The sequence below is a fragment of the Synchiropus splendidus genome, chromosome 11 (assembly GCF_027744825.2).
Source record: "Synchiropus splendidus isolate RoL2022-P1 chromosome 11, RoL_Sspl_1.0, whole genome shotgun sequence".
Taxonomy (NCBI): Eukaryota; Metazoa; Chordata; class Actinopteri; order Syngnathiformes; family Callionymidae; genus Synchiropus; species Synchiropus splendidus.
Window position 1 is genome coordinate 3,675,478 of NC_071344.1, and position 21,813 is coordinate 3,697,290.

The 21,813-nt window shown below is 40.7% G+C and overlaps 3 protein-coding genes across 17 annotated transcripts; all 3 read right to left on the minus strand.

Annotated features, from left to right (window-relative positions):
• Positions 1-653: 653 nt before the first annotated feature.
• On the minus strand, positions 654-14,737 carry stx3b (syntaxin 3b). 14 transcript variants are annotated; one of them, XR_008416160.1, is made up of 12 exons: positions 14,333-14,737; positions 8,308-8,382; positions 8,132-8,231; positions 7,014-7,088; positions 6,760-6,830; positions 6,536-6,644; positions 6,387-6,460; positions 5,732-5,866; positions 5,135-5,245; positions 3,323-3,439; positions 1,198-3,067; positions 655-1,129 (listed from the first exon to the last, which is right to left on the minus strand). XR_008416160.1 is itself a non-coding variant. In XM_053880102.1 (12 exons), the coding sequence occupies exons 1-11, from the start codon at positions 14,360-14,362 to the stop codon at positions 1,201-1,203; spliced, it is 969 nt and encodes a 322-aa protein (XP_053736077.1). In that variant the 5' UTR covers positions 14,363-14,737; the 3' UTR covers positions 659-1,125; positions 1,198-1,200. The 14 variants fall into 14 exon arrangements, 3 of the variants coding, with proteins under 3 accessions (XP_053736077.1, XP_053736076.1, XP_053736078.1); XM_053880102.1 differs by lacking the exon at positions 3,323-3,439 and adding an exon at positions 4,859-4,969 and having other exon boundaries at positions 659-1,125; positions 1,198-1,278; XM_053880101.1 differs by lacking the exon at positions 3,323-3,439 and adding an exon at positions 4,859-4,969 and having other exon boundaries at positions 660-1,129; positions 1,198-1,278.
• A 676-nt stretch (positions 14,738-15,413) lies between these two features.
• Positions 15,414-19,121, minus strand: ran (RAN, member RAS oncogene family). Of its 2 annotated transcripts, none has more exons than XM_053880106.1 (7): positions 18,956-19,121; positions 17,602-17,645; positions 17,384-17,468; positions 16,377-16,502; positions 16,116-16,303; positions 15,873-16,043; positions 15,414-15,798 (listed from the first exon to the last, which is right to left on the minus strand). In XM_053880106.1, exons 2-7 carry the CDS (start codon positions 17,632-17,634, stop codon positions 15,754-15,756), a joined length of 648 nt encoding a protein of 215 aa, XP_053736081.1. In that variant the 5' UTR covers positions 17,635-17,645; positions 18,956-19,121; the 3' UTR covers positions 15,414-15,753. The 2 variants fall into 2 exon arrangements, with proteins under 2 accessions (XP_053736081.1, XP_053736080.1); XM_053880105.1 differs by lacking the exon at positions 18,956-19,121 and adding an exon at positions 18,377-18,482.
• Positions 19,122-19,371: 250 nt separating this feature from the next.
• On the minus strand, positions 19,372-21,720 carry ndufs8b (NADH:ubiquinone oxidoreductase core subunit S8b). Its single transcript, XM_053880108.1, has 7 exons — positions 21,644-21,720; positions 21,042-21,090; positions 20,918-20,977; positions 20,743-20,832; positions 20,320-20,492; positions 20,116-20,244; positions 19,372-19,802 (listed from the first exon to the last, which is right to left on the minus strand). Exons 2-7 carry the CDS (start codon positions 21,088-21,090, stop codon positions 19,671-19,673), a joined length of 633 nt encoding a protein of 210 aa, XP_053736083.1. The 5' UTR covers positions 21,644-21,720; the 3' UTR covers positions 19,372-19,670.
• Positions 21,721-21,813: the final 93 nt, after the last annotated feature.

Genomic DNA, 21,813 nt, shown 5'->3' on the forward strand with positions numbered 1-21,813 from the left:
CATTATATTTACGTTCAAATGCGCCTTTTTGTTGACTTTAGTATCTGTGTCAATTACATATTCTAAATATACCCTAAAATTGTGACCTGTTGTGACACTCCATTCTGGTGTCTGGACATCAAGAGCAGGGGTGGACAGTTTCCCAAGGAGCCACATCATTTACTGTGATGGGCCACGAAAATTCAGGCAGAAGAAAAAGAGTCTTGAATTTACTTGAAGATTATAAAACATTATTGTTGCATTGCTGTCTGGCTGCATTATTGTATGGTTGTAGTTTATTATGTAACATATAATATAAAAGATCAAAACTGAAAGATGTTTTTATCAGTGAAAACACTGGTTACAGAACTAAAGGTAAATATTGAATTAATGAATTAGACAAATACATTTTATTAATTATTTTAGGACGGAGAGAGCGTTCCCGCTTCCAGGGTACACGGGAGACTAGATCGAACGCACCACGAACAAGCTCCGCCCACCTATGGAGAAGTGGCGTTGCCGATGAGGAAGATGAAATGAGGTCACGGATGCCGAGATGTGCATTGTGTTTCATTAATACACTCGGTGTCACGAATGTAACTGCAAATCATAGCAATGAAGACGTAAAATTAAAAGGTCTGTCACTTTAAATAACAGTGCAAAAAAGCGAGCCAGCGGAGAGCAGAACGACTGACAGATGATTTATTACGTAACACGCTTTTGCAGATTGACACACGCCCGGTGACTTTCCTCACACAGCGAAAACATCAACACAACATATCAGCACACTAAAGAGACAACTAAAGCACACACAGATTAACACATAGCATTTTTATAGAAAGAATAGCAGGGGGGTATATGCCTATTTTTGATGATCATTCTCTTAAAACGGTACCACAAATGCAACTCACGACAAATCAAAGTGAAAAGCAAACGTTATAAATATCAAATACTTCTCAGGATAATTTTTAAATTAAATAACTGTCGCGTTGTTTAACTGTTTATGCAATGCAACACTTATGACATACAGCAATGTTGATAAGAAAAGGCAGAAAGAAAGGGTGTTTTTGGTTTTCTTTGAAATATCAGGATTAAATGAGGAAATGACATGATCAGCACAGGAGAGCTTCAGTCCGTGAGGTCAGCCTTTCTGGAAAGAGAAAAAGAATCATGCCAATGTCTTAAATGTTTTAAAACACATTCAAGCGCAGATTTCACCTCTTAAGAGAAGAAGCTGTAAAGATAAGAGAAGCCCACGATCCCGATGATGGCACAGCACAACGTGATCATCATCTTCTTCTATAAACGTCACACACAAGAATGCAAATGAACGTTTGCCTTTGTTATCATGTCATTAAGACAGTAACACAGTTCACACTGACGGTCAGAGAACAAGGAAACAAGGGCAAGAGAGGGTTTTTGTGTGTTTGTTTGTTGTGCTTCTGCGCATGAGTGTCGAAAAGACAGAAGACTTACCTCTTCTTTGGTGTAAAACAGCAGTTGACACATGATTGTTAGAACATGTACAACATGTAGCTCACCTAAACAAGAAAATCAGACATATCTCTCAACAATAAAAAACAGGCTTCTTCACAAAGGTTTGTTCCGTCATGCGGTAAATTCTTTTAGACAACTTTGCACACATTGGCCCTGTTTTCACCATCATATTTAACTGTTACTGAAGAGCCAGATCCCCTGAGAATATGAAGCGGTGGATCAGATGTGATTACCTGATGGCTATGGTCGGCATATCTTGTATATTGCAAACAAAAGTCAGACAATATCACAGGGAAAGGACAGAGGCAATAGCAGCACCCTCTGCTTCTTACATAACTAAAGATCTGCTCAAAATTCGATATTGTGTCTTATACTGTGTGTTAAATTGTTGATATGTTTTAGTTACTATTGTGTAGAAAAAATGATCAATGATGATGATCAATCTTTATCGGTTCATGGGGTTTGTTGGGTGTATATCTTGCCTCAGCCCAGTGTTGTGCAGTAAAAAGGCATCCAAGCCTTTATCAACCTTTTTGAGCAAACATACAGAAGACTATGTGCAGCGGCTGATCACTTCCTCTTCCATACATGGATCTAGCGCTCAGACAACTGAATAGAACCACGTGGCCTGGTTTTTGACAGGTATTCTGAGTGCAACATGAAGTTTATGAATTTTTGTGCAAAACGTGTCCATTTTTCTCAAACCCTCATGAGCTCAGTGCCGGTAATAATCACACTACGTATAATTCAGGTTAAAATTAAACCATCTTTTATGTGAAAGAATGTTTATTTTCAACTTCTTACAGTTCAATAAATACAGTCTTAAAAATTCTACCGTTTCATTTGTCACTTAAGTGTTGGCAGCATACTGAAATTCAAACGACCACATTGGAAAAGAAGCGAGACCCACAGTCGACACACGAAGGCACGTTATACAATTCATTGTCTCACTTTACTTCATCTCTTACCGTCGCTCCACCTGTCAAATGCAACGTGATCTCATTTAAAATCAGAACAGATAAGATTCTCAACACTCACTAAAGGCACATATGAACAAACAAAAATAACAAAACAAATTGTGCTATTTACATTTTCTGACATTAGGCATCATAAGAATGTGAAAGTGCTTGAAAGTCCCAGACCAGTGAACACAACGTATGTCAGGGCTCAAACATGAGCAGGGGAGTGGTGTGCCTGGAATTGACCACTTTTCTTTGGCTCATAACTGAAATCTAAGGAGCAGCGTTGAGGTCTGTAGGACGTCGGCTCATCCTGTTGCACTGCTTTTAGATGTTTAAGCAGATTATCCCAAATCGGCGAGCGAATTGCACAACTCTTCATCAAAACGGGTGAATCAGGTAAATAGAAGAGAACAAAGATTGAATGTTCATGTTGTCCTTTTCTTCCTGTGGGTCCCACTAAGTGGTTTCATTGTTATGCAATTTAATCCTCACGATGCGATTTAAAGCAGCCTCAGGGTGTCTGGGTGGATGCGGGGAAGTGAATCCGGCTATAGAGTCAAAGACAGGGCGATGGCGATGACGATGATGACAACAAGAACGGCACAGACGGCAGCGAAAATGATCATCTTCTACAGATGGAGACACAAATGAGGAAGAGTTAACAGTGACTACACACTCACAGCAGCTTAACTCACCACCACCACTGTGAGCTCAGCAGTCACCAGAGGAAACAGATGTTGGAGGAGAAAACACACTAGGCTACTTGAAATGCAAACAAACACACCTTAAGTAACTCACCAAGAGGAAGGTAAATACCCATATACACACCGTCTTTGAACCAAAACCCACACCCAGTGTGTCACTACAGAGACGTACGTACTTACCCTTCCACCCTTCTCTTAAAAAGATCATCAGCGCTGACTTAATCCCACCGACAAACCAATTATGAGAGCAAGTATTGCCAGCAGGACCAGAACAATACCCACTAAAATCAGCACTTTCTGTTGGGAGTACAGAAGGTATCATCAGCATGGCTCCATCAAGCTCATATACACCCCAAAGAGTAATCAGATACACTCATATCTCCTGCTAAATCTATGTACAGCATGCCTTAAATCAAAAAGTGAATTCTCTCAAGGCAGAGCATAGAAATTATAGTATAAAATCTAACCATGATTTTAATTCTTATTATTTTCCTTATTTTCTTTACAGTGTTGCTGGTAATGGAGACAATTCCAGCTACTACATTGAAGAGCACCTTCATATACGTCGTCCAGACTATTTGTCAAGGAAAGTCGCAGTATTATGAACAAAATAACTTTACAAAATGCACACGCTTATTAGCAGCTTACTGGCATGTCGACCCGGTAATTTCATACAGTAGTACTGTGAAACCACTCGCACACACTCACACCTCAGGACAATTTACTGAAGCCCACAGTTGCATCAAGCTGGAGCCAAGCCTTACTGCATTTTGGCTGCAGCACTGACAAACAACGAATATGAAAAAATGTGCCATCATTATCAGTACACATCTCACAAGAGTCTCAACAAGTACTAGAATTTGTTGACAGTAGATCTGATCTGATGCTTCTAGCTCAGCTTCAAGCAAAACATGATCAAGTGAGTAAAAGCATGAAACTATTAAACACATACACAAGAGGTTTTAGGTTCTTTTAAAACCTCAAAAGAATAAGAACATAAACACTTTTGCGGCGTTTGAGCAGTGGGCAGAACATGCCGACCTGTTTTTAGAAATTTGTTGAGTTTGTTTCTTGAGTCCAGTTTGTTTCTATGTAACTGCAGGTGAATGTGTGTGCGTGTGCATGTGTGTGCATGTGTGTGGATGGGTCAGGGGGTCGCACTACAACAAGACCAGTGACTGAGGATCAGAGTAGGATCGAAGGATAAACATCACATGGCAGAATGATCTTCTCACAACCATTCGGGTTTCCCAAAAGCATAAGTAAGTAGTAAGTTTACTAGACTGGTCAGCAAAAGCTCTTTTTTAGCATTATGACTCAATAACAGCCCATAATGTCGCAGAATGAGGCCATGTCAATGCTTGTGGATCAACTCTTTCACCGCAGCGTCTCTTCAGTGAACTGCTCTGAACCGTGATGTTTGTAGCTTATCATTTTGTGCCCTCTGTAACATTCCTTCTGAGTCTGGACAACTTCATGTTGCCAAGTTGAAGTTGCTGCACTCAGGTACAGAAAACTGACTATAATCAAATCAGGGCTATATTTGAGCTACCACAGTCCAGAACTGAGGACTACAGTACATGGTTTCAACCTCAGCCAAGAAACTCATGACTCAGAGGTCCACGTTTGTTAAGAAGATATTTTCACCGTTGCAAATATCAGCAACCTCCGTATGCTTTTGGGAAATCCGAGGAGATTTTGTCTCAGGTGACTCACACGACGAGCCTCTTGCTGAAATTTGGCAGCTTTTTTAGTGTCTGCTACGGCCCGCTCCACGAAGCCCACTGATTGGTCCATGTTGCTTTCAATCCTGTCAATCATCCCGCCCTACCATCCAGAGAGGTTTCGGATGTGGCAAAAACCCAAATAAATAAATGTGTGAGGAGAGGATTAATGAAGAACAACATGGTGCGTCTGACTGCGTGTGATGGAAGGATGGTCGGAGAAAGAAAGTCAGAAAGGAAGTGCGGAACCTATTAAGAGTTACATTACCTTGCGAGCTTTGGACTGGTACCTGACTGCTTTTTTAGTCTGTTCTTTAGCCACCACAATGTGGTCCACGGACTTGGAGACATTCTGCTCTATGTTGTCTACAATGTCACCCTGTAAATCAAAAGACAGCCAGAAACAAAAACGAATCATCAACTTTTACTCAGGTGTGCAACAGATCCACTGACATGCTTCTTGACAGCACAGAGTGTCACATATACAGTATGTGCAGGAGAGCATCACTTACCTCAGACAAGAGTTTCCCTCAGCAAGCAATGAGCAAGCAGTGAGAAATCAAAGATTAAGATGCTGATACAGACTGAGAGTTCATTTTCATTCTTTAGCATTCGTTGTTATGTAGTTTTTAAAACAGCGCAGCCCCAGATAAAAACTACAATCAAATCTTACTTTATGTTAACCCTGCAATGACGACTGATGAGGTGACAGAAGAGAGTGAAGGAGGAGGAGAATGAAGACGAGACACTGGAAAAGAGGATGAAGACACCAAGAAGTTGAACAACGAGCAAGAAGAAACAGGTGTAGGTGATTGATGGAGATGCATGAACGTCTTCTGAAAGTCAGACAGGGTGAGTACCGTACCTGGCTCTCCACCAGCATGGCGATATCTACAAACATGTCATGCAGCTCCTTGATGCTGCTTTCAAGGCGGACGATGTCCTTATGTCTGGATTCAATCTCACTCAGCGCTTGTTTGGAGATCCCAGAGTCCACGATCTACAGAGTTTCCACGTTAGTTCAGTCAACCATCATGGCTTAAAGTGAGAGCAGATTTTCAACAACAACAACATATTGTTCCTCTCTAGCACACAACCCAACATGAATGGCGTCAAATGTTTAGGGAAGCCAATGCTTTCGAATGCAAATGTAAACTTTGCCAGGTATGAGGTCAACAACAGGCAGGGTGGAACAAACTTGTAAAAACCATGGTGAGCCTCAGCTGCCATAAACAGGATTCAGAATGTGCAGTGGAAGCACATATGCATCACATTAAGCAAAATCCTCTGCAGCCACATACTGTTTTCAGCTGCTGTTGTGTTGTGCTTTACAAGACTTCACCTGCGTGAGGTGTTTTGACGCACGAGGAAGGAAAATGTGGCTGACTTTGAACCCAATTCAAAGTGAATGTTTAACCAGCACACAAGACTGGGTTGAATTTTAATTAGCTACCAACAGCCTTGCAGGTCTCCATTGAATGCCATGATCCTCTTTATATTGACAGACATTCAGGCCGTACCCCAGCGGTGAAGACGGCAGCGTTGCCGCTCTCCAACATTTCTTCCAGCTCCTCATCTGTCGTCGCTTTCCCAGCTGGAAGGAGAACATGTGAGATATACCAGCGAAGCTGTGAGGGGTGATCACACTTCTGGGTCCACGGTGACTCACTGATCTCTAGTTGTCTCTGGATACGGCCTTTACTCCTCTCCCTGAAGTCCACCTGGGCTTCATTATATTTTGTCATCACCTCCACAAACTTCCTTGACAGCACTGCATGCTGGGGGATGACAGGAAACATAGTAATGAGAAGAACTGGAGCAGAAAACTGAGAATTGAAAGTACTTCCTGGAAAATTGACCAGAAGTCAGTTAAAAGGTGAAGACGTGATTTACCTGAGATTTACGTATCCGCATATCTGCAGACACTCTCTCCTGCTCTTCAGACTCCAAATTCCTCTCGATGGCTACACAGGCAATGCATTGCAGGTCTTTTTAGGATCAGCAGAGTTCAACTACATTTCACAATAGCTTTGTATAAGACTACATATTGGCTGGTAGGCATGACACTGGGTCAACTTCAGGACAAAGTTAACAAGAGTTGTTTTCAGTTCGACTCATTTTACATACATCTGAGTGTGAACACTCACTCTTAAGTTTGTTTCTGGCGTTGTTGGCCATCTTCTTAATGTCATTGGTGATCGCCTCCAGTTCGTCTTGTGTTTCTGTGGAGAAGGGAAATATGTTTAGGAATTGCATCGTTCCAAACAGAAACGGTTTCGTAGTTAGTTTGCGGTAACTATTAAACATATTCTCTGGATCTCAATGACAGAGGTCATTACTGAGAAAGACAGAAAAAGGGTTGGAGTAAATTAAGAGCTGGCATCACCACTTATCTGCTCATCTTGGTGCCGTTTCCATTTTGCTTGAAGGATATATTTAAAAATGAGTGAAAGTAATGCTTTAAATAGCGTTTCAGCCCCAACTGAAGAATTGCTTTTACATTCTTTAGTTATAGATTAGATTACATTGGATTAGATTCAATGGCCTCTATTAGTCCAACAATGGGGAAGTTCAATGTGTCACAGCAGCTAGTGACAACAGAGACACTGACATTAAAGACACACAACAAACATCAGAGAACCTATCAAGTAACGCAAGAGAAAACATAATATATAAATACATATCATGACAAAATAAATAAAATATACGTAGATAATAATAAATGATATAAATAAATTGTATAAATGGATAATAAATAAACAAATGACAATTAACAATGGATAGTCTGTCCCATCAGACTTTACTGCTGTACAACTTGGCAGCAGTCGGCAGAAAGGAGTTGAATGAGTTTTGGACTTGGAATATGTTATGTCTTCTATTTTTTGTGTACAAATTGCTTCAATTAAATAAAAAAATATATATATGAAAAATTGTAATTCAACTAAACTAACCAACTAACAAATGGTTTGCGAGTATACCTTCTTTCACAGAGACCATTTTCATACAAATTATTGATCAAGCTTTGATTTATGTAGTCTGCACTTATTTCTTTGATATACTTCCAAGGTTGGGGACAAGAAACACAAATGTCCTTCTGTATTTGCTCTCATGCGCAAACCCGATTAAACAGGTCACGGCTTGATAGATAAATATTCAAGTCGAGATATGGGGGCGATAAATAATAGATGACAAACTACTCCCAGCAATCACTGCAACACCTGGATTTTGTCCACCACATTAGCAGACAGAAGGAACATCATCTCACTCTGATCAGACGTGGGCGCCGACAGTATGACGGAGTAAAGCTTCTTGACTTCAGCCACGTTGGCGTCAATTTTATCGATGCTGTTTCTGATGTCTTCGATCTGCAGAAACATCAAACCGTTCAGCTCCAGTGAGTTTCCAAATGAAGGACATTTACTAGGACAGAGGTTCACATACCTGACAGAAGAAGTCATCCATGAAGGCTGCGTTGTCCATCGCGATCTCCACTTCGTCGTCATCATGGTCACACGTCTGATGTGAAAAAGAAGAATCAGACTTCGACATTCTTTTTCAACTGTTGCGTTATTTAATTGAGGATGTACTGTAAGAAATAAAAGAAACAAATTGCACTTAACTCTTGTTTTACTGCTTATTTCTAGCTATAAATTGTTATATTTTAAGTAACATGTCGAAAATAGCAACGCTATACAACACTAAATTTGAACAAGCTGGACATTAGACGGGACCTGAAACTAAAAATAAAAGCACGTTTTGAGTAATTTCTTCATCTTCACTTAAATTTTATGACAATAAACTAAACTGCTATGTTTAACAGAACAATATATTTAGGTGAGGAAACAATGACTGCACAGGAGAAAGTGATTTGATCTCAATTTGATTCAGTGTTTTGCTGTGACGGTAAGCTTTTGTTTTATTTTGGAGCAGATCACTCGTCTCAGCATGGAAGATATTGATAGATGACAGATAAAAGCAGAACTCCGCTGCAAAGTAAAGAAGTAAGAAACCTGTTACACACACCTCTCTCTGCCCCCAGTAAAACTAAGCATAAACAAATACACCCTGTGTTATACAAGACTCATGAGCAAACCAACCTCAGGCAAGGCAATGATCCCAACCACTCCAATGTACACACACCAAGACATGATCTTGTTTTCGTGTGTTTCTGACAAAAGAATTAGGTGGGAGTACATAATGGAGGCAAACATACCAACACTGTGCCTCAGTCCAGATCCCATGCATCCACAGTGAAGTGGAACTTGTTTACAGATTCGCGATTGCTTTGTCAAGAGCCCTAGTGGTCATGGACAGTGTTTTAAGACAAATCCACAGAGATGAAGGCTTAAAGTTCTTTGACCTAAGGTCTGCTAGGCTTGGTAGTGCCTCCGAGTCTGAAGCAGCTCAGAGACTAAAACCTTTTTGACAGAGAGTGGTGCATTTAGTGTTTATTTAATATCAGGAGGTTCATGGGGAAACACAAGTCCAGATAAGCTGAAAATATACCCCATCTAAACTTGTCGCAGGGAGGCCGTCTGATTTTCCAGTTTCCAGCACCTCTTTTAACAGGTCAAAAATAATATATCTTAACCATCCATATGGAAGAAATCCATGAGGTACACTTCCCCCGGCTTTGCAGTGTCCCTGAAACCACATGTTAAGAACTATGGAAAGTCTTATTTCTATATTTATAAAAAAATTAATTACCTTTGATTTTGTTCACCTTTTTGACAAAATGGTGAAATCTAACATAACTACTGATCAAGGTTGCTGCATATGTATGACAAAAACATGCCCAAGTCCAAACAGTACAAGACACCAGGAGACACTACACCACTGACAAGACACGCCTGTGATGGTGATCGGACACAAGCCTCAAAGTCTTTGCCAAACCATTTTGCTGAAGAGATTCGCAAGTAACAATTGCTCTCCAGTTCAAATGCTTATCTTTGACCATGAGGTTTGGGTCATGCCTGAAACCACAAGATAAGGGATCCTAGAAGCTTCTGTGGGTGTTTCCTGAGGTGAGTGTTACACTTCAGAGTTAAACTTTAGAACCTCCAGGAAATTTCAAATGGGCTTTCAGTGCAGTGAGGAAGAGCAACAAATCAATGATCAGAACACATCACCTGTCAACACTTCTTATCCATCCAAATCCAAAACTGAAATATTTACTTTGCTAAGAACTGATAACAACAACACTCACTAAACACAACTTCTTGTTGAAGGGAGAGGAGGTGCGGACAGACATTAACCAAACACCCACTGAGGCGAGTGTCACACACTCTATTGGGTGTTTTATTATCTATACATTTTATTGAAGAGTCATTACATGCGACCACATTTAGCAGCATTAAGATACACAGCAAGAGAAAATATTTTCTCAATCACACCAGAGTAATGTTGGTGATTATTTGAGGTGCTGAAGGGGAGCAAGACATCGACTGCAATATTGACCACTTAAGTTATGCTCATGGACCAAGACAATAAATCGAACTTCAGATTGTCACCCAAAATACAACACAATTTCATGTACTTCAGTACTTCATGACTCAACTGTCATGTGCCTTTTCTCCCTCTTTAGGGTCATGCAATTGGACAGTAATATTCCATAAGTGTGGATAGGTGGGGTGACTTATTTGATAATAAATGTAAATATTGACAATTCAATAGTTGATATCAAGCACAGTCAGTGTTGCACTGTGTTTCAAATTTAAAGTCACAAAATAACAGTCAGTACTGACGCAGTTTCTGAGTAATTCGTGACACAATCACTTTACATCATTTGGATTGTCTACCATCTATTTGACCTTCTCTAGTAATCACTGTTTGCGCTTGTCCAAAGATCCAATTACTCTCTCTTCCCCACATTTCTTACAGAGAGAACAAACAACTGAAGGGGCCTCCGGTTCACTTCAGCCTCTCAGATTTCACTCTGAGCACCGACACCAAAGACTATATTGTCTTTAAATTTGACTAGAACGGACGTTCTTTTTTTTTTCAAATCAACCGTCTGAAAAAACAACCTTAAAGAAGGTATAGGAGTATTACTTAAATGTAATGATATTAGATAGAAGTATTATGTATTTCTGTACCCATAACTCCTATGGGATGTCAAGCAGGTATTTTGTGTATGTTTTTTAAAAACAAAGTTGTCGGATTACATCTTTGTCTTGGTCACAGCATGTAGGTTTTTAGTTGTGTCTAAAGTGAACATAAGCAACGAAGAGCCTGTCACTTGTCAGGATGACAGTCTACAGTGTGGAGTGGTCCATTCTGCAGAAACAGCCCTCTACATTTCATATATGCAGAAGCATAATGTTCTGTGTGGAAGAAGCATAACAATGAAATCACTGAGGAGAACAAGTGAAATACAAGACAAGTTCTGCCATACTTGTACCAAGTCTTGACAAGCCACCTTTTTTGGCTTGTACTGCCAAGGCTTAAAAGGGTTAAAACCTCAGTAAAACTAGTTTATTATAATTGGGTTTCAGTTTTGTTCAGAGTCTTGGTTAAGATGGTTAAGTTTTGGTAAGTTAAGGGTTAGAAGCTGAGGAAAGCATTATGCCAGTGAGAGGTCCTCACAAAAATAACACTTCCCAATACTCCAATACTTCCCCAAAAGGTGGAAAGGAACCACCACATTGATGTCCCTGCTTCCTTGTTGACTTTAATGATTCCACACTCACTTTGTAGCACTTTTCATGATACGGACGGAAGCTTTAATCTTCCCCTCTTTGTCTTAAATTTGACTTGCAAAAAGAGACTGGCAACTTGCTGCGTCTGCTCTTGCAACCAGAAGAGGAAAAACAACACGCACAGACTGATTCATGGCCAGTTTCTGCACTTCTCAGCAAGTTATTTATTAAAGTGAAGCACCCTGTTCTAGTCACACTGCAGAGTTTGAGAACGTATCTGCACTCACAAGATAAGATCACTTCCTTCCACTGAATCTTTCACAGTGTAAATAAGAGCAGAGCAGGCAGAAAAAGGGCCGGACACAAGAACTAGCCATGAAATGGTGAGAGGCTGATCAGGATATTTTACACAAATCTTTGATAACAACGTGACTTATTCAACTTCAAAAGCAAAAATGTATTATGTTCAGAAAATCGTCACAGAGTTTTTAGAGAAATTGTTTTTAGAGAAAACAAATACACATTGGCGACTTATCGTAAGCTCCACCTGCTGCATTAACTGCTAGCTGGTTCCTTTTATTCAAAACACTTCAGTCCAAATGCTCTACAGACTAAAATGCGTCACATTGCTCAACACACCTAAATGAGTCGGTGAGCAGTTTGAATGTTAGATTTACCTTAATAGAGACCTTGAGAAAACAAACCAACACTTCAGGCCATTTGCAACTCTCCATGTAGTAACAACAAGTCCTGTAACAGCTGAGCCTTTCATAAATACATGACATGTGAGATGTATTACACGTGAGTTCCTTACTGAACATCAGCTTCAAAAAAAGCAAGACATATCAGTGAAGATTCACAGTCATACAGGTCAAAAGGCAGAACAACAGACTGCAGGAAAAAAGGCATTTTGAATCCTTTAAGTGAAAAAATAATATTTCCATTTTGATTAAAGATATGTGGGGTAAGGATTGGCAATGAATATATGATTTGGAAAACATCTTAAACTCACCATCCTTAGACAGTCTCAGAGGAATACCCTCAACTCATATGGTGGAATGATATTTTCAAGATTTTAGAGATATAAATACTAATCACTACGCCTTTTTCTTTGATGTTTGGCGGTTGAGTTGTGATCCTTTTCAAAATGCTGTGAAGACATCTGCTTTGTGGATTATCATCATTAAATGTGGTAAACCCACAAACATAATAATAAATAATGCATCACACTAGCCGACATGAAGTATCAGAATGTCCCAAGCTACACATCAATTACTCAAAACTTACACTAGTATAATGAGGGAACTTGCACAGTTATTTAGAGGAAGATAACAATAATAAAAATAATAATAATAGTAATAAAATCCAGGCAAATAAACAAAGGACAATAATAATAATGTTGAAAATAGGAAATAGCATCTGGAAAATATATTTTCACAAATGAATATTATTTACAATTATATGCTTATTATAGAAAGTAAAACCACACTACCAGCTATAAATACTTATGAAATAATAAAGAGTCAAAGACAAAAGTTGCACACAGGCGTGCAGTAGGAAATTATCCTATTTCACCTAACTTGCCTGGAAACAAAATAAATTCTGCATTCATAGTCAAGCACCTGTAGCAAAGATTTCCCACAAAATACGAGGCATTTTCAACAATTTCCACAAAGCACTTGGAAATGGTTCCACTAGTAGTGTGTCTTGAGATTTGTTCAATGAAAATAAGTGTGCTGTGGCTAAAAACCACTGGATAAAGAACACACTATAGGCCCAATAATCCACACTTTGTGTTTGCTGAAAAAAAGCCAGCTGTAAGATGCAGACACCCTGGGACACACAGAAGTCCAGCTACTTTAAAAGAAAACAAATATTTGGCCAGTTGTTTGGAGGGTGGCCATAGCAACACATCCTGACTTGGGCTAGTACAAGATTAACCATACAAGTACTGAGACCACCGGGCACACAAACTTCAGATTTAAGAATTAAGGCAAATTGGAGTCCACATATTTCAAGATGCATCATACCAGTACGAAGGTATGTGACACACCGTTGCTGATGATAGTGACTTATGTATTGGGGTGAAAACCTCTCTCAAAATAAAGTAGTTTAGCGAAAACATCGTTCCTATTTTTGATGGCGAGTTTCTCAAACAATGCTTTGGAGCATTTTAATTAACACTTAGATGACAAACATTTTTCAAAATGAATGTTTGTTAGATTGAATGTTTGCAACACCTAAACATTCAACAGCCTCATGTATTTAAACATTATATTAAATAGAAATTATATATCTTTTTTTCTGAAAGGCAACTAAAAACAAGTATGCATTCCATCATTTACGATATCCAGAAAACAAACACATCACCACATTATTCTGTCTTCTGTTTCTATTTTTATTGTCAGATCTTTTTATTTAAAACATGTTATGCTATGAGAGTTATTTATTTTAAGACATAAAATAAAATATATCAAGTAGTTATTGAAATCACTTGTCCCGAGTGCAACCTGCTTTTTCAAAATGACTGTTTAGTAAATGTAACAAATAAAGAAATATAAAATGGAGTCTCACTGACGTCACTAGTGGAGAAACCCATTCATATTAATCTGTAACGATACTGCTACCACAACACGAGTTATGTCATCTGCTACAAACCGTTTCATTTATTTTATTTAGTTAGAAAGTGATATCTCTGGTCGTAATCCAAGTTCTAACATTATTCACAGATGTGCTACATACATTTTAAACGAACATTCCTTCGCGTATTTGAATTTGAAATTAATATCGTTTAAAATGGCACCGAACATTTCGTGGACCACACTTACCGCTCTTAGCTGCTCCAATCGGTCCTTCATTGTGCTCAACAGTGGTTGAGAGTGGTTGAAAGTGAATAAATTAACCAATTGTGTGGACAGAGAGCGTCAAGAGTGAAGCCGAGAGTCCGCAACCCTGCGCCAGCTGGCAGGCTCTGACCGACACAAACCCGCCGCCGCCGCCGCCGCCGAGTGAAGGAAAGTCCGGACGAAGATGTTGGACACTTTTCTTCTGGAAAAAGTAAAAGCCTTCGCGAGGTGAGGTGCGTTTACTTCCACACAATATGGCTGCTGTGGTTAAAGACGGTGTTTTTTTCCTCTCAAAATCTCCTCGGTCACCGGATTATAGCGACACTTTAATCTGTCTCTCCGATGGACTCCACTAATCATTCTGAAACGCACTGGCTAGCATCGCGCCTGCGCAGATACTTTCCACTCTTCAAGGATGAAGCCACGCCCTCAGCCACCTGCACGTTTGAGGCGTTCACTGGCAGCAGGGAAAAACCGAGACTGTTGCCTTACCTGTAGCATTGAGGGAGAGTCGAATTCTGTATACAAGGCTGTTTATTTAACAAATATGAAGTCTGAACAAATCATGGGTTTTTATCGCGTCCCAGTCTTGGTGACGCTTTTCTTTATATGAAACCTTCGTGAAAGTATTACGTAATCCCGACTGAATACGCTAAACCCTACTGACACCTAGTGGCCATCGGCCATAATCGTCTGACTCAGAATGGCAATAAAAAAGATCACGTTTACAAATCAACATAAAAATTGCTTTTACAAGTTGACAACTGTGAAATAGGGAGCATATTTCATATATAGGAGACACCTATTAAAAAAATCTCAATTAATAGGATGACTATTGGCCAGTTTAAGACAACTCTTTTGGAAATAATGATAAAGCACATAAAAAATAAAAAAAAACCTTAGTTTAAAACCAAACGTAAGAAACAAGTTGAGGTCACGATAGCATATTAAAACAAGGATCATGTTGCATTTGGAAAAGTAGCTTAACAATACAGCCAAGTCAGTCTCAACTGTAATGACTGTCACTCATTTCTCATAAAAGTTCAGTAAGAGTGAAGGCGGATTAGGTTGTTTATTGATAATGTTTTTATTCAAAGTTTTCTTCTTTAGCAAGTCCAGAACACCATACAACAGCATCACATCAGCTGGGTAAGTGCAGTGGAGTGACCCACAATGAAGACTGGCATCTCACCATGCCAAAAACACTAGGGAAGATACATCTTATACAGAAATTAAAACTTTTTTCCACCATTTACTTGTTTTAGAACAAACAAAAAAAAAAACTGAGAAAGAAAAAAAACTGAAAGGGGATATTACAGTAAACAGGGCGGAAAAAAATTCCAACTCCAACTTCCTGTCCACGAGGGAGAACTGGGGGCTGGGAAACAAGGGGCGGTGGCAGGTTAGAGGTCGTCTTCCTCGTCTGGGAGTGCCGTTTGTGACGCAACCTTGGAAAAATAACACGATCATGATGACTGACATGGTCAGGGAGGGAGAAGAGAACTATTGTGGGAATACTTACATGAAGCTCAGCCTCATACTTGGCAGCAAGGATGGGGTCCATTTGGACCTCAGGGGGAGCCAAAGCTGGCATAGCCACAAACTCCAGGTTGGGGTCACCAATCAACTTCCGTGCTAGCCACAGGAAAGGTTTCTCGAAATTGTAATTACTCTTGGCAGAAATGTCGTAGTACTGAAAACAAAAGGGGACTGAGTATTCAGCGCATCACGGCCCAGCAATTTCGTGAGCATGGATGACACTCACCTGCAGGTTCTTCTTGCGGTGAAACACAATGCTTTTGGCTTTAACTTTCCTGTCTTTGATGTCAACCTTGTTACCACAGAGGACGATGGGAATGTTTTCACAGACACGGACCAAATCACGATGCCAGTTGGGCACGTTCTTGTAAGTGACTCGGGAGGTGACATCAAACATGATGATGGCACACTGGGCTGAGGACAAGATGGGAGAGTCATTAATATCAAGCTTGTGATTGCCATGCAACTGCGTGAATCAGGAGCTCACCCTGGATGTAGTAGCCATCTCTCAGGCCTCCAAACTTTTCCTGACCAGCTGTGTCCCACACATTGTACCTAATGGCGCCTCGGTTTGTATGGAACATCAAAGGATGAACCTCTACACCCAAAGTCGCTGGAAAAGAAAAGTGTGAAATGAGAAATAAAATAATGTATAAACCAGTGACATCATGCCAAATAAGCGCTCAGAGAACATTTGTTTTGAGAGCCCAAGACAAACACCATTAGTATTAATGTAGATGAGATGGACTGAGCTCCACATATTCTAACTTAAAGAGTTTCATGAGCATGACAAGCCAACTACCAAAAGTGGCGGTTGCAGGGGTTTGAAAGTTGAGCCAACTCATCACTAGACATCACTTTAAGGTGGAAACTCAAGATTTGAGAAGGAGGGGAAAAGCGCGAGGTATTTAAAAAAAAAAAAGCCATCTGATCATCACCATGACTGTAACACAAATGTTTCATTTCACAGATGCGTGGGGTCTCTCGCCAGCAACAGCAGGATCATGGACGAGCGAGCAGTGCTGGTCCAGCAGCGGTGTGGAACTAGCCTCGTCCACTTGTCTGCCCTCACTGCATGAGGGAGTGATTCTGTTGTTCCATCCAGCCCAGTGCTGTCAGGTTGCACAGTAGCAGACTATGACTGGACTCACGGTCATTGTTGGCTACTCATGTTTATTATTGTTGTTTCAACAGTGTTGATTGTGTTTGCTCTGTGTACGTCTTTGATGTTACTGTAACAACCAAAATGTTCCCATTGTAAGAAGATCAATAGTTAATGCAACCTGTGACAATTAAGTTGTCCAGAAAATAACTGTCAAATTAAAGAAAGTAGTAAAGACAGTACTAAATGCAATGTATAAATATAGGATGAACGTAGCCTCGCTTTGAGACCACTTGACCAACAGGGGGCAGCATAACGCTGTGGCGAACGCCGCACTCGCTTATCGTTTCGCTCCTTTATGGCGAGCCTTTTGTTGACATCAAAGTACTCACCGACATATTTCTTCTCAAACTCTCCAGTCATGTGTCTTTTCACAAAGGTAGTTTTCCCGGTGCCTCCATCTCCCACCAACACAAGCTGCCAAACAAAACAAACGTTAGTTTAGACTGGTTCGTACCGGATCGACATTCGAACTCTCCTGCCTTCCGTGGAGGTAGTTCACGCACAAAATAGTGGCGCAATGGTGGCCATGCATTCGAGACACACTCACCTTAAACACCACTGCAGCTCCTGAGTCAGCCATTGTGGATTGATCTGAATGTAGCAGACAAGGCGGGATGTTAGCATCTTGCGCTAATAGTAACTAGTGAGTGGATTTCTCTCAAGCCCCATGAACTAATTCACTCTTTGAATCAACAATTGAGCTGCTTTGTTTCCGTGGAAAGCGCGGAGCGAAAGTCATTTCAGTCCCATCTAGTCAGCGAGGCGAGAAGCTTCTAGCATGTTCCATTCACACTGACCGCCGGATGATGAAACTCACTACGCACACAGATCGTTTAAGTTTTACGTAATGATGTTCATGGTTATTAACGGAGTTGCATTCATAAGGTTCGACGTAATGAGCCGTTTCGCATCTTGGCAACATGACTGCGACTGCGCCATACATTCTTTGCGCCACTTTTCATTGGAACAATCGAACGTGTCCACGCTGCCGCCGGTTTACACGTTAGACTCCAAATACAGCGGCTAACCGCGTCATCTGGCCTTCTACCATCCAGTGGATCGCTTTCGGTGTTGCTAGCACTCGTATAAAAAAACAAAAACAAAGAACAAAGCCGATGTTAGCAGCGACAGCATGGAGGCCATTCTCTTCAGCAAGCTAAAGGCTAACGTAGCGCAGACCGAGCAACCTCGCGGCTGGTAACATTTCAGGCCACACATGGGACCAATGGCGCACTTTATCAACCTAACACCAGTTGGTGTGGTACGATATGATTTTAAAAAATCTTGCCACACGGGACAGTTGGGAGCAGGTTGGAACTCACCGGTGGTGCCGCGGAGAGAGCAGAGAGTAAATGGCTGCGTTCGCGGGAGATATAGCGTGGACGTGAGTCAGTTTCCGCCCCGATCACGTGACCGCCGCAGCGGCAAACCAGAATGTCCAATGGCGCGCAATTCGAAAGTCCAGTGTTTACGCCGTCAAAAATTCACCTAAGCATGTAGTCATCCAAACGACCATTCATCTAGATTATATATTATAAAAAACCTTCTATCATAAACATAGATATGGCCAAGGAAGTAGCGGTGCGCTTTTACACAAACACATTTCACAATTTTAAAATTATTTAATGGATTCTATCTGATTAACTGCAGCAGTTGTGTAAACCAAATGATCAGTGGAGCAAATTCAGATGAACGGAAAACAAAGGTTCGTACATTTTGCATCGTTTTGGATGTTGGAGCTTGTGGGTTTCCAATAAAAATCCAATGAAGCAAGTTCGCTAAATGATCCATGATATGAATGAACCAGATATAAAGAAAATATCTGTTTCTATTTTAACACTTCATATTGTCTCTGACAGAAAAAAATGATTCAAGCTGCCTATTCTCATCTTAATTCTGACCTTGGTTGGAGAAATTGAAGAGGCCGAGAGAAAATGGGCGTCAGTCATCCGCCAGGAACCAGGACCAGTGCTGCTGCCTGACTTATAAAATGGAGGTGGAAGGATTGTTAAGGTGATGGGGCTTCCAGGTTTTCAGGCCCATTCGGCTGGGGGCGGGGTGAGGGGGGGCACGTGGTTAACCCGAGGTCAGAGAAAACAATTTCTACACTTTGTTTTTGTCGCTCACTGTCTGGCATTGAAGTCCACCGGCAATTCATAAATAAACGGTTACACCCTTGAACTGTGTATTATCATGACTATTGTGATGGTAACATGCTTGGAATAAAACAAAGCAAGCTGTATTGTATCATAGATATCAAAGTTGTTGGTTAAATAAAAAAGACAGTTTAGTTCACAGCAAACAAAGCATGTTTGATTTCAGTTCATTATGTAATCAGCATTCATATATTCAATATGTTCCACACCTTTGCTTAGATTTTCCACATCTTTGAAAAATGGTGACTGAGCGGCACAATCATGCAGAGGTTGGAGTTCAAGTCTCATCATTGACATTATTTTGTTGTGTAATACTTGAGACCACTTAGTGCGTGCCTGGTTATACATAATTTAAGCAACAGAAAAATAAAAGATCATGCAAACTAAAATGCATCTATATCACATCTTCATTACAATATTCATATGTTTATTAATGCAGCACTATGGCTAAGAGAAATAATTATCTGTACAGGTAGTCAGCTTGAATGTTGGCTGCAATCTCGGCTTCCCATCTGTCTCCGTTGTTGAGCAACTTCTCTTTGTTGTACAGCAGCTCCTCGTGAGTCTCAGTGGCGAATTCAAAGTTGGGACCCTGAAGAGCAATGTGAAAAACTGTAGTCATTGACATGGTGTGCTCTTTGAGCTGCATGACATTAGTGGGTCCTTCAAGTCAGCAGTGGTCAGCACCTTATCAGCAACGATTCAGGAAAGGAAAAGTGGTGACTATGATTCCACCTGTGGTAATTCACACCAAGTGGGCCGAGCTTTTCTTCTGACATACCCAAACAACCGTGCCTGTCCTCAATGCAGGTCATAAGCTTGTCCTTCCCTGGATCTGACTTGAGAGATATTGACCACTGAACAATCCACAAGATTTCTTGGGAGGTCGGTGTGTGTAATGCTACCTCAACAATGGCATCGACAGGACAGGCCTCCTGACAGAATCCACAGTAAATGCACTTTGTCATGTCAATGTCATAACGTGTTGTTCTGCGGCTGCCGTCCGCTCGAGTCTCGGCCTCGATGGTGATGGCCTGAGTTTTCACAAGAACGAGGAATCAAATTCAGCATGTCCGTCTGGCTTGGTGATGCAGTAAGACGGCGCTCACCTGAGCCGGGCAGATGGCCTCACAGAGCTTGCAAGCAATGCAGCGCTCCTCCCCATTGGGGTAGCGGCGAAGAGCGTGTTCTCCTCTGAAGCGTGGAGAGAGCGGACCCTTCTCAAAGGGGTAGTTGATAGTGGCAGGCTCGCGGAACAGATAACTCATCGTCATTCCGAGACCTGGCCAGAGTTAAATCAAATGCAACAAGGATTGGAGCGGTGGTTGCGTTATACCTTTGAGAAGATGAAATGAAATAAAGTACATAGAATAAATCAAGTTACAGCAATTCTAAAATTTGTTAAATTCAAAACACACATTCACAAGGATGAAACGTAAATACCATGTTTTAATATCCAAGTTCTTTATGAGAAACGTCAAATTTGACATTTGAACTATCATTTACAATCCATGAAGTAAAATGGATCTGACCTCGAAAGAGTTCAGTCCACAGAAGGGTTGTTGCTGCCCGGTCGGTGATGGACTTCATGTCTGTCTGCTGCTCCTCAGCATTCACATATTCTGCAGAGGAGGAAGAGACGCTGATCAGATCAATGTGACGTCTTGGTACAATAGGTTATTCAGCGTAATTCAGAGTTGAACTTACTATAACCTTTCCGCTGCACGGTCAGAGTGAACATACGCACAAAGCCGAGACCAAATGTCCCTGTCACAGTTGAGACACGGCGTTGACAAACAATGTTGTGAGTTGACAATAGTTCAAGTATTACCTGGTCTCTTGCAGCAGTGTAACGGAGTGAGACTGAGGGCAGCAGACATCTGACCAAATAACATAAAAGTGATATTGAAGAACCGTTTCCAGAAAACTCTGCTATTACATCAACACTCTGACTCACAGGGGAGAAAGTGCCAGCTGACTGAACACATGGATCTTATAATCTGGTGCCCCAAATCCATGCTGTGACCTCAGCTGATCGGAACACTGCATTTAGAGGCAATTACTTAATCACATTTTTAATATCATTATCGTATTATCGATATCATAAGAGGGGCGCACACTTCATATACATAATATAGAACAGCCTTAGTTTTATTAAATTAATCATTTTATTGCTGTGAACCGTATCATTTACTAAAAATATTGTATTAATATATTATTAAATGTAAATTTTAGTGGTCCGACTCATTCAAAGCAAGACTCATACCGACTCCAAAAAGAGCAAAAACCACCCGTCGTTTTAAGTCTCCTTTTTCGAAAGTTTCGCGTAATATATGTTATAAGTTATAGCAGGAAAATCTGCATCTACAATTTTACCCATTGGCAACATCTTATCGCAGTACGAAGCGATATAAATGGCCATATATAACTTACCGTGATCCACGGACGGACACGGCTCGCCAAACTGCGCAGTTACCATGTGCTGCATTCAAGGAGCCTCGTTGATTTCGAACTCGGTCGCTTTGACAATACATAGAGGCTATTTCGTTATTTACCAATGTATAATGGCATTAATGAATAGCTGAAGACAACTCACTTGGCGT